Source organism: Cibotium barometz, chromosome 16 (assembly GCF_041138505.1).
Source record: "Cibotium barometz isolate CiBa-2024 chromosome 16, ASM4113850v1, whole genome shotgun sequence".
NCBI classification, from domain to species: domain Eukaryota; kingdom Viridiplantae; phylum Streptophyta; class Polypodiopsida; order Cyatheales; family Cibotiaceae; genus Cibotium; species Cibotium barometz.
In genome coordinates, this window is record NC_141061.1 from 27,324,959 (window position 1) to 27,335,134 (window position 10,176).

The following is a 10,176-nucleotide window of genomic DNA, read 5'->3' on the forward strand; positions in this document are numbered from 1 at the left end:
CGTTGTCACACGACTTGGGTTATTGTTCACGCCACACACTCCTCTCTCTCACAGCTATGGTAGCTACACAAACATAAGGATCTAGCAGAGAAGCAAGAGGAAGACTCAATTGCACAATGTGAGAGTGTGTTGTATTATGAGAGGAACTGTAGAAGCAAGAGCAAGACTCAATTTCACAATGGGAGAGTGTGTCGTATTATGAGAGAAACTGACTTATATACAAGGCCATAAGTGTTCACACATACTTTGTTGGGCACCCAAGGCTCATAAGTGGCCTATTGTTTATACAATGCTTAATCTCCTAACACATGTGTGAAGTACATGGTTTCATCCTAGCTTACTACCACATGCTCTTGGAGTGGGAATCACACGATAAGTATGATGTCGGACCACTAAAACGGACGGTCATCCAAAATCTTTTTGGTGTGTCCGTCTCGTTGCTCTTTGATGTGAAATATTAGTGGTAGCAACATCTATTAATCCCAAAAATGGGTTAAGAGTTTGAAAAAATAAACAAAAGGAATTAAAAAAACACTCGAGTTAATTCAACTGGTGTACTTACCGTTGAAGTAAGTGATGGGAGAAGTCAACTTTCAAGAGTGTTTTCGGACAGTTTTCTAGCAAAATATTTGTGAAGATGTATTTTAGGCAGTCATAAAATATATAATATAAACAAATTATTTATGGGAAGAATGCGCATAAATATTCAACAATAATAATATATAGGGTGTACGTGTCGGCAATTCTTTGGGCGAGGGAGGGTAAAAAAAAAACGCGATTATGATGGGCATGGGTGGCTTTTTGCCCTAGCATTTTGGGAGCAAAACGGTAAGGGGTTTCCCGCCCACCTATCCACTTTCAAAAACCCCCCGCACAGATGCCATATCTGTCTGCGAGTTCATGATCCCCCTCCTGCTCTTGCTTTTTGGCCTGCCTTCCTGCCATCGCCATCGCCATACCCCGAACCCTCGCCTAGCTCCTTACCCTCCCTCTCTCTCTCTCTGTGTCTCCCTCTGCTTCTCTGCTCTTGCCCCCTTGCTCTCCTCCGGAGCTTGCTCACCTCTTCCTGTCTTTCTTTCCTTCTTAAATTTCCCTCTCTTTCCCGAGTTAGGGTGAGGGTTAGGATCCCTTCCTGCTTCGAGCTAGCTTTTCCTTTCACTCTCTGCACACCCTCTGCCCCAATCTAGGCTTTCTTTCTGTCTCTGCACATCTGTCTGCTTTGGATCACGGCTTCTGCTCGTTTTTCTGTGTCGAGCTAGGGTCTGTTCGACCTCTGGGACATCATTTTGCCCCGAATTGGGACTTCGTTTGAGTACTATCAGGGTTTTGCACTCCACTGGGACATTATTTTGCCCCGATTTCTGGACAGCTTTCGCTTAAGTTCGTTACATTACTGTGACATTAGGGTTTCACCGTCATATCTTCTTGTTCTTTGACTTCCTTGTCTCACTGAATTAGGGTAAGGGTTAGGGTTTCCTGCCGTTTGCCGGCCGTCCCTTCTTCTGCGTGTCTTCTTTGCCGATTTTGCCCACTTTCCTTGTGCCTTAGCAAGGATGCCTGTGCGCAAGGCCATCGATATCGAGAGCTCCAGCGACGGTGAGGAGATCGTCGAGTTAAAGAGCAGCAGTAAAAAGCAGAAGCAAAGCTCCGGCAAGCAGGAGAAGGAATCGGCGGCCAAGCCGAGAGCTAAAAGCTCAGGGAAATCGAAAGCCGCAGCGAGATCGCCACCAGAGGCTCGTTTCGTGGGAGCCCCCTTTAAGAAAGATGAGGCTGCCCGCAGATGGCCGGAACAGTATGTCAGTAAGAAACTCAAGGTATGCAGCACATTCTTGAAAATTTTTGCTGGTTTCATCACGGTTTCCGGAACCCGTATCTTATTGAACCCTCGCGAGGTGTTATTGCGCCAATTAGTGTACAGTGGCTCATCTACAGAACTTATCTTTTCCTTAAATGCAAGGTCTTCTTTTGTTGAGCGTCATAGGTTCCCTGCAGGCCTGGTTATAGTGTTTCTTGTCTACGTTCGCATGACCCTTGCAAGGGTTTCTGGTGGCTTTTAATGGGATTTTGGGTACTTTTAGATTTCTACCCGTTCAGACTAAAGCCCATCTAGCTCCCGCTGGTTGCAAACGTGCACGTGTATAATGAGAGTATTCATTCCATGTGCCACATCGTTTTTGCTTCCAATTGTCAGTTAATCTTCTTCTGCATGCCCTTTTTTTCCCACCATTTTGTTTGTTTTTGGCATCAGTTTAGACTTTTGCTTGGACATGAGTGTAGAGGCTGTTTGACGTGAAGGTCCTGACTCTGGTTCCTGTAGTGATTATTTTCGTGTCTGGCAGTCAGGTATGCTAATCCTGAGATATAAGTATTCTTGTGGTTTCAGCAGGGCCTTGTCAAATCTAGTCTTTGTAACTCTTGAAACTATGGCTGGGCTGTGCTAGGTTTGAGCTTTGTCATGCTTCTCTGTTAGGACCACCTATGTGTAGGGGTTAATATAAGAGTTTGGGCCATGCTTTTTACAGAAGCAACCTGTAGAGGATGCAAGCGACAAGAAGCAGAAGCTTCCTGCTGAGGAAGTGTAAGACTATTTCCTGTGGTTGCTGAAAGTACTATTACTAAATAGCTTAAGGTTTTTCTGCCTCAATCATTCCTTGTATTTTTTGTTGTTTTGGCAGGCAGGAGTACAATGGGCCTTCTGAGTGTGCTGCACATTACTCAAAGGCTGAAGTTGATGGAACTATGTTTGAGTTGGGCAATTGTGTATATGTCAATGTAAGCCTGAAATGGATGTCAACCACATGGATGTCAGCCACATCTTGTCTTTTCATCATTTCATCTCAAACAAAGTATATACAGTCATTTGTGCATCTTTGATACATTTTGAAAGAGTTGTTTGTCCCAAGGAACTCATATGCGAAATCTTCTTGTCAGTCTGGTGGAGGACAAGACTACATTGGGTGCATTGTTGAGTTCTTTGAAGACGTTAAAGGAAACTCCTGGCTCACTGCCCAATGGTTCTTCCGAGTCCAAGATACTGTAAGTTTTCCTGGGAATTATGGGGAAAATCTTGTTCTTTCCTCTTGTTGTTGAGCAAGTGTTCCCTGCTATACATCAGGCTATCAAGGATGTTGAAGGGAACAAGCATGACAAGAAAAGGGTATTCTGCTCTGAGGTGAAGGACTTCAATCCCCTTGATTGCCTTGTTTCAAAGATCAAAATCATAAGATTGTCCCCTCTGGTAAGCATTTATCTTGGAGCATATGCTGATTTTCCTGCAACTTTGATTTTACGTGTAGCTCTGATCTGTTGTTTGTGGTATTGTAGCATCATTTCAATGTTTGGAAACCAAAGCCTATTCCACCATGTGATTATTACTATGACATGGGCTATGACTATGCCTACTCAAGATTCTATGCACTTCCTCCAGGTGATAATTATTCGATTGTAAGCAATTAAAAATAATAGGCTGATTTCTGCTGTAATCAACTGATGTCTTACATGATTTTTTTATTTCGTCCTCAGAATCCGAGGGTGCTAGCAGTGAATCAGATCTCACCAATTGTAATGACATGTCTCTTGGCCAAGCATCTAGTAGCCAGTCAGAAAATAAGGCTGAAAATGAAGTGAGTTCTGGGAGTCAAAAAGTATATACTCTTCTAGATCTATACTCAGGTTGTGGTGGAATGTCTACTGGACTTTGCATGGGGGCATCCTTGTCCTCTGTGAAACTTGTTACGGTAAGTCTTACAAGGCTCATTTTCTTGAATATTCTAATTATCTGACATTTGACAATGAATGTATATTGTTTTTTTCAGAGTACCTGCTATGAATCCTCACAGCTGACTGACTGATTTATTTGTCATTAACAGAGATGGGCACTCGATCTGAATCCAAATGCCTGCAAAAGCCTGGAGTTTAATCATCCAGAGACTCAGGTATGCATAAGTTGATGTTAATCGTATGTTCTTTGAGGCACCGGCAGGTTTTATGGAATGATGCTAGGTGATACTCTTTTCTGAGGCAGGTGCGAAATGAGTCAGCTGAGGATTTCCTAATTCTCCTCAAAGAATGGAAAAACCTCTGTGACAAGTATGTTCAGACTGAGAATGTGGAAGACAGCAAAATCCGCGGACGGCGCCGTTCTTCTGTTGCTGTCTCAGATGAGAGTGATGATGATTCTGCACCTACTAAACCTGGTGAGTTTGAAGTGGAAAAGATCATTGGCATTCGACATGTGGATGCATCAGCCTCCAATAAATCTGGGATTGAAATGAAGGTCAGAACTCTCCTGGAATTGAAATGCTTGGGTTATTGCTTTGTGTAATTTTTTTTGATTGTCTCACTCTTGACACTCTACTACTGTTTGACCAGGTTCGTTGGAAGGGTTATGGGGCAAGTGATGACACGTGGGAGCCTTTAGATGGATTAAGGCAAATCATCTCTACAACCACCTACCTCAAGTAGAGTTCCTTTAGGAATCTTTTGTTTCTTTTTTTTTGATCAATCATTGGGGCCACTGTTCTTTTGATGCAGCTCATGTGACGAATGTATTAAAAGGTTTGTGGTGGAGGGGAAGAGAAAAAAGATCTTACCATTACCAGTAATGTTCCTGTTCTATTGCCTTCAAATTTGGACCATGTTCCAATGGTTTCCTTGGACCTGTCTGAGATTCCTATTTATGCCAGGGTGATGTAGATGTTGTGTGTGGGGGACCTCCATGCCAAGGTGCTAGTGGTTTCAATCGCTTCCGAAACAGAGATAATCCACTGGCAGATGCAAAGAACAAGCAGATTATTGTGTACATGGACATCGTTGACTACCTCAAGCCTCAACATGTCCTCATGGAAAATGTTGTTGATATTCTGAGGTTTGCCAATGGACTATTGGGAAGATATGCCCTGACTCGCCTTGTTCAGATGCACTATCAGGTTGGTCGGTTGTGAATACTAACCTTAAGTCTTGATTCCAATAGCATTTTGCTCAACATCCATAGGTTGTTTACAGGCAATGCTTGGAATGATGGTTGCTGGTTGTTATGGACTTCCACAATTTAGAATGCGTGTTTTTCTTTGGGGAGCGGCACCCACAGAGGTAAGTGTTATTAATCCTTTGTCAAGTTGTGTTATGTGGGATCTGGGTCAGAGATTAGATGTTTCAATTCAAAGAAGTTTCATGTGAAGAAATTACTGCTGTCTGATATGATTAAACCTATTTTCTTTCAGATTTTGATGACCAAAAATTGTATACTTTTTTTTATGAACTGCATGCAGAGGCTTCCTCCATATCCGTTGCCAACACATGATGTCGTTCAGAAGGGAGGAATCCCCCAAGAGTGGGAGGTAAGAAATGGAAACACATTGATTGTACTTACTTTGTGCTTATGTATCTCCAAAGCAGCTCTGACAAATTGCTATTCCATTCAATAGCGTAACATGGTAGCATATGATGAAGAAACAAAACCTCCATTGTTGACAGCCTTGACTTTGGGAGAAGCTCTAAGAGATCTTCCTCCGGTAAACCTCTGTTTCAAGAATTGCTTGTTAACTGTATCGTTTTTAGACTCTCTTGTGGATGCTACCATTGTCAGTTATCAAACACCAAGTAATTATTCTGTAGGCAAATACAGAAAAAAACCTTGTCAATGAAATTGCTCAATATATTTTGTCATATGCAGGTTCAAAACTCAGAAACCCGTGATGAAATCAGCTACGGGGGAGGTGCTCGAACTGAATTTCAGCGGTTTATCAGGCTCCCCAAAGATGGTAAGGTTTTATTTACCATGCTCCCTTGAAAACTCCATGAGTTTCTATCAAAAGCTGATCAGAGTTTATTGTTCTGCTGCAGTCCTAACAGGAGCTAGCTCATTGTCTTCTTGCAAGAAACAGAAGATGATGCTGCACGACCATCGCCCACTTATATTAAACCAGGATGATTACCAGCGTGTTTGCAGGATACCCCACAAAAAGGTTATTTATTTTTTGTTGCATTTCTCTATGTAGATTCAGGTCATTTGTTTAGTAGAAAGTTGCCATTCTAAGGTGAATGATCACGTTGTGGATACAAGTAGCCCCAATGCTTATTCGTAATGGACTTGTCCATGCCTACAAAAGTTATTTGACCATGAAGGTTAATAGCTAACACTTTAGCCCCTGGTTCTTCAAAACAGGGCGCAAACTTCAGGAACTTGCCAGGAGTGATTGTAGGAGAAGACAACACTGTAGCTCTTGATCCGAATGTGGAAAGGGTACTTCTGCCCTCGGGGAAACCTCTGGTATGATAATAGAGGATCATTATCTAGCTTCATAATAAAGTCTTTGTTCATCCATCTACTAAATATCACTACTCTTTCCAGGTTCCTGATTATGCAATCACCTTTGTAAAGGGTCGGTCACCCAAGTGAGTAAAATGAATGGTGCTGTTGGTTTTCTTTAACATGAGGTTTTGGTCTTCTGGTTCTTACTAAATTTCATTCTAGACAGGCCCTTTGGTCGCTTGTGGTGGGATGAGACAGTACCCACTGTTGTTACAAGGGCTGAGCCTCATAATCAGGTGTGCTTAACTCTGTTCCCTTGAGTCTTACCTTCAAAGAACAACCTTTTGGTTATCCAACACAATAACATTGTTTGGTCATAAAGATGTCAACAATTGTTCGGACATTTCTTAAATTACCATCCTTGCTGCATGCCTTTACAGGCCATCCTGCATCCAGAGCAGGATCGTGTTTTAACGATTCGTGAGAATGCTCGATTGCAAGGGTTTCCAGACTATTACAAACTCTTTGGTCCTGTCAAAGAAAGGTTAGTTCTCCCATATCTGTACTGGAGAAGTGGGTTATAGCCTTATGCTCTTCTGATGTATTTTTCACTTGGTTCTAGGAACTGTGGATCCCTTGAATCTCACATTTGGGCTTAATGTTCCTATTTTAAACTTGGAAGTACAAAATAAAAATGTGACAGTTGAGATAGTTGTTAATGGAGATGTACTTGTGGATGCAGGTATATTCAAGTGGGAAATGCTGTAGCTGTTCCAGTAGGTCGAGCCTTGGGTTACAGTCTTGGCTTGGCTATAAAGCAGTTCTCTCCATCAACTCCTGTAATGAAGCTTCCTGGCAAGTTCCCCCAAGGACTGATGAGCTCTGCCCAGCAAATCAACGACATTCCACTGGAGGTTCAGGAAAATGTGGAGGATGCTGTATAATTGTCTCATTTGAAAGTATTCAGGAAAGGATAAACTCCTTATTTGAATGGGCTTACTTAAAGCATTCCACATGTCTTTTAATCTGAATGCCATCTGAGTGTGGCATTGCGTGTGTAACACATCAGATCTTTGCCCAATTTGGCAAAGCTTGAGCTCATTTATTGTAAACCCTTTCTTATTGTGAAAGAGGACTACTTTCCAATGAGAATCCAAAGAAAATTCTCTATTGCCTGCTAAAGTGCAATTCAACATTCTGGTTGAGGGAATTCTGGGATTTTCTGATGCTTTTAAATTCTCCACAGCACCAAATGCAGATGTGAAAATCACTTGATTTAGTTTGTAAATTCAAGCTAAGTGAACTAAAATGGCTCAAATTATGTGGCAAACAATGGTAAGACTTTTTTGGTTGGAATGTCTACTTCTATGGTAAGGTTGCAACAAATTTGTGATGCTAGCTTAGTTTGTTGTAGCAACTGTTCAGTTATTTCTGATTTAGTGGCGTTGATGAGCTGATATAGAGCCAATCTCATGTGCATTGTGTTGTTTTTGGCCATTGCTTTCTTAAATGCTGCATGCCATTAGTTTCTAGCATTTTGGACTCTAATCCCACACCACGGCATAGGCATGTTTATGTTCCATGAATTTGAGGAGGCACATGTTTTTTTTTTTTGGGTGATTGCATCTTAAACCTTCATATAATGTTAAGTGTCTGGATCTCACATAGTTTGCTCATTTGAAAGATACACTATGGTCATCTGGATGTTTGGTTGATCCCATCATTGTGTCTTGAAATCCAAAATGCATGGCTAAGGCAAAAGGCAAGGGCTAATGCATGCATCATTTTTTTTTGACTTGACTTCTGCAAGACACTCTGAAGACTCTGGTAATAATGTTCAGTGACCAGTTGAGGACAATTCGATATAAGGATAACTAGATGAGGCCAATTTGATGTAAGGGTGGAGGTTTATTTTGCAATAGTTATTGTTGAAAACTCTTCAATTTTGTTGATTGCGAGTTAGTGCAGTTGATAGAGTTGCTACTTAAGAGTCCCAAAGTCATGGGTTCAAGCCCTCGTTGTGCAGGAGGTGGCACACATGGGTGTGATGTGTTGTGCTTTCTAATTCCAGCCAATTCAAATAAGAAGAAAACTCTTCGGTTTGTTTAAGCAAAATTGTGGTTAGTATTTATTATTTGTGTAAGTATATTGCTATTGTTCATAATGAAAAAAGTCAAATTTTAAGCAACTCAAGAGTGGAGATGGTTATTGTTTATAAGAGATTATATATAGTAAGATCCCATCTCAAAAGGGCTATTTGCAACTTGTCTGATAAGATCCCATCTCAAAAGGGCTATTTGCAACTTGTCTGAAGTGGGATTTTCTTCTGAAAGGGGTATTTGCATCTTGTTTTAAGTGGGATTTTCTATGTAGCCAGTTTGATTAGAACTAAGTACCTCTTTCATGCTCCTATGTTAAAAGGTTCAAAAAGTCATCTCTTATTCAACTAAGGAATAACACTTGTTGCAACTCGAAAGGAATTTTGCAAGAGTTATTGATAGGTAAACAAAGCCATGGCAACTCCATTTTGGCCAATCGGGTGAAAATTTGTGTTGAATTGATGCATTAAGTGTTAAATAATCAATAATTAGCCAAAAATACATAGTTGACTTGAAGTTTTTAATAATTAAATGAAATTTCGTGATTACTAAGCTGACTTTCTAATACGTACATAATTTAGATTGATTTTACTGATTAAAATCGAAGGATGAGTTTTTACATGAGGGGGCTTTGGAGGTCCCTAAAAGCTCTAAATTTTGTGTCCTGCTCCAATAGGAGATTCCCATTTTAAAACTTCAAGAATCCACATTAATTATAGTCTAGGGCCTACAAAATTTAAATATATTCAACTTAAGAAAAACTCAATAAATGTCATGTGATTTGTCTTAGTTGGCACATTTAATAAAGTTTCCAACTAAGAAAAATTCAGTAAATGTGACAAATCATGTGATTTGTCTTAGTTGGCACATTTAGTGTCGTAAGTATTACTGAAGCCTTCCCTAGGACAATATGAATAAAAGTGAAGTGTTTTAGTTGGTATATTTAATTTTGCAAGGATTCTCAATATATGGCATCAAAATGTTTTTTGCATTTCCATTAAATATATGATGTGATATTGCATGCATTCACCCATATCCTCTCTATTTAAGGTCCACAATTCTCTATAAAAGGCTTGAAAGGACTCACTCAATGAGTAGAGGGAGGGAGGGAGAGGAGGAGAGGGAGAGGGGGTGGGGAAACTCATGTTCTAATGTTGTATTAATTAAATGCCACATTAGTGGCATTTAATTAATACATATCAAATAATTGTCTGAGTATACATATCAAATAATTGTCTGAGTATACATATCAAATAATTGTCTGAGTATACATATCAAATAATTTGTAAGGATTCTTAATATTGATGCCTCCTGTAGTTATCTTTGGGAAAATTTAGATGCAAGTTTAAAAAAAGTATTATTCTTGGTTCTTATTCTATTATCTTCCATTTATATTGTTTGAAATTATCTATTATATTAACTTCTTTATGCAAGTCATTTATGTCCTTCAAGCTTCCTTTAGGATTTTTGCATGTAATGTTAAACCACAACCATATTTAGGTAATAAACAAAGTTTTTCTTATAAAATAATTAACGTTAACAAACTTTGAATTTTTGATGTGATATGCTCTTCTTTTGCTAACTACTTAATGTGATTCTTACCTTTGTAGGTGTAGAAAAATGACCCATGAATCCTCAACACTAGAGCTCACCAAAGTCCTCAAGCAACTATATGTATCTTTTATTTACTATTGAACTATTTTGAGTTACATAATTTAAGACTTTTTAAAAGTATAGTGAAATATATATTTATATGTACTCTTTTGATTTTGGCACATCTTTTTCCATTCAAAATTGTGAGTCAAAAGGTGTTGTAAGTGTTAC

At 39.7% G+C, this 10,176-nt stretch overlaps 1 protein-coding gene across 1 annotated transcript; it reads left to right on the forward strand.

Annotated features, from left to right (window-relative positions):
* Positions 1-808: 808 nt before the first annotated feature.
* On the forward strand, positions 809-7,435 carry LOC147630509 (DNA (cytosine-5)-methyltransferase CMT3-like). The gene is made up of 22 exons (XM_086810396.1): positions 809-1,814; positions 2,523-2,578; positions 2,676-2,772; positions 2,932-3,036; positions 3,116-3,238; positions 3,325-3,427; positions 3,523-3,737; positions 3,870-3,935; positions 4,025-4,276; positions 4,372-4,430; positions 4,534-4,600; positions 4,686-4,928; positions 5,005-5,091; positions 5,271-5,339; positions 5,427-5,513; positions 5,675-5,762; positions 5,845-5,966; positions 6,167-6,271; positions 6,353-6,396; positions 6,480-6,549; positions 6,694-6,797; positions 6,996-7,435. The coding sequence occupies exons 1-22, from the start codon at positions 1,554-1,556 to the stop codon at positions 7,195-7,197; spliced, it is 2,625 nt and encodes an 874-aa protein (XP_086666522.1). The 5' UTR covers positions 809-1,553; the 3' UTR covers positions 7,198-7,435.
* The last annotated feature ends 2,741 nt before the right edge of the window (positions 7,436-10,176 follow it).

Excerpts from the sequence above, each read along its gene's own strand:
- LOC147630509 (XM_086810396.1), top strand. The coding sequence starts at position 1,554 with ATGCCTGTGCGCAAGGCCATCGATATCGAGAGCTCCAGCGACGGTGAG. Across the intron at positions 5,340-5,426 it reads GAATCCCCCAAGAGTGGGAG|CGTAACATGGTAGCATATGA; the intron begins GTAAGAAATGGA and ends TCCATTCAATAG. Across the intron at positions 6,397-6,479 it reads GTAAAGGGTCGGTCACCCAA|GCCCTTTGGTCGCTTGTGGT; the intron begins GTGAGTAAAATG and ends CATTCTAGACAG.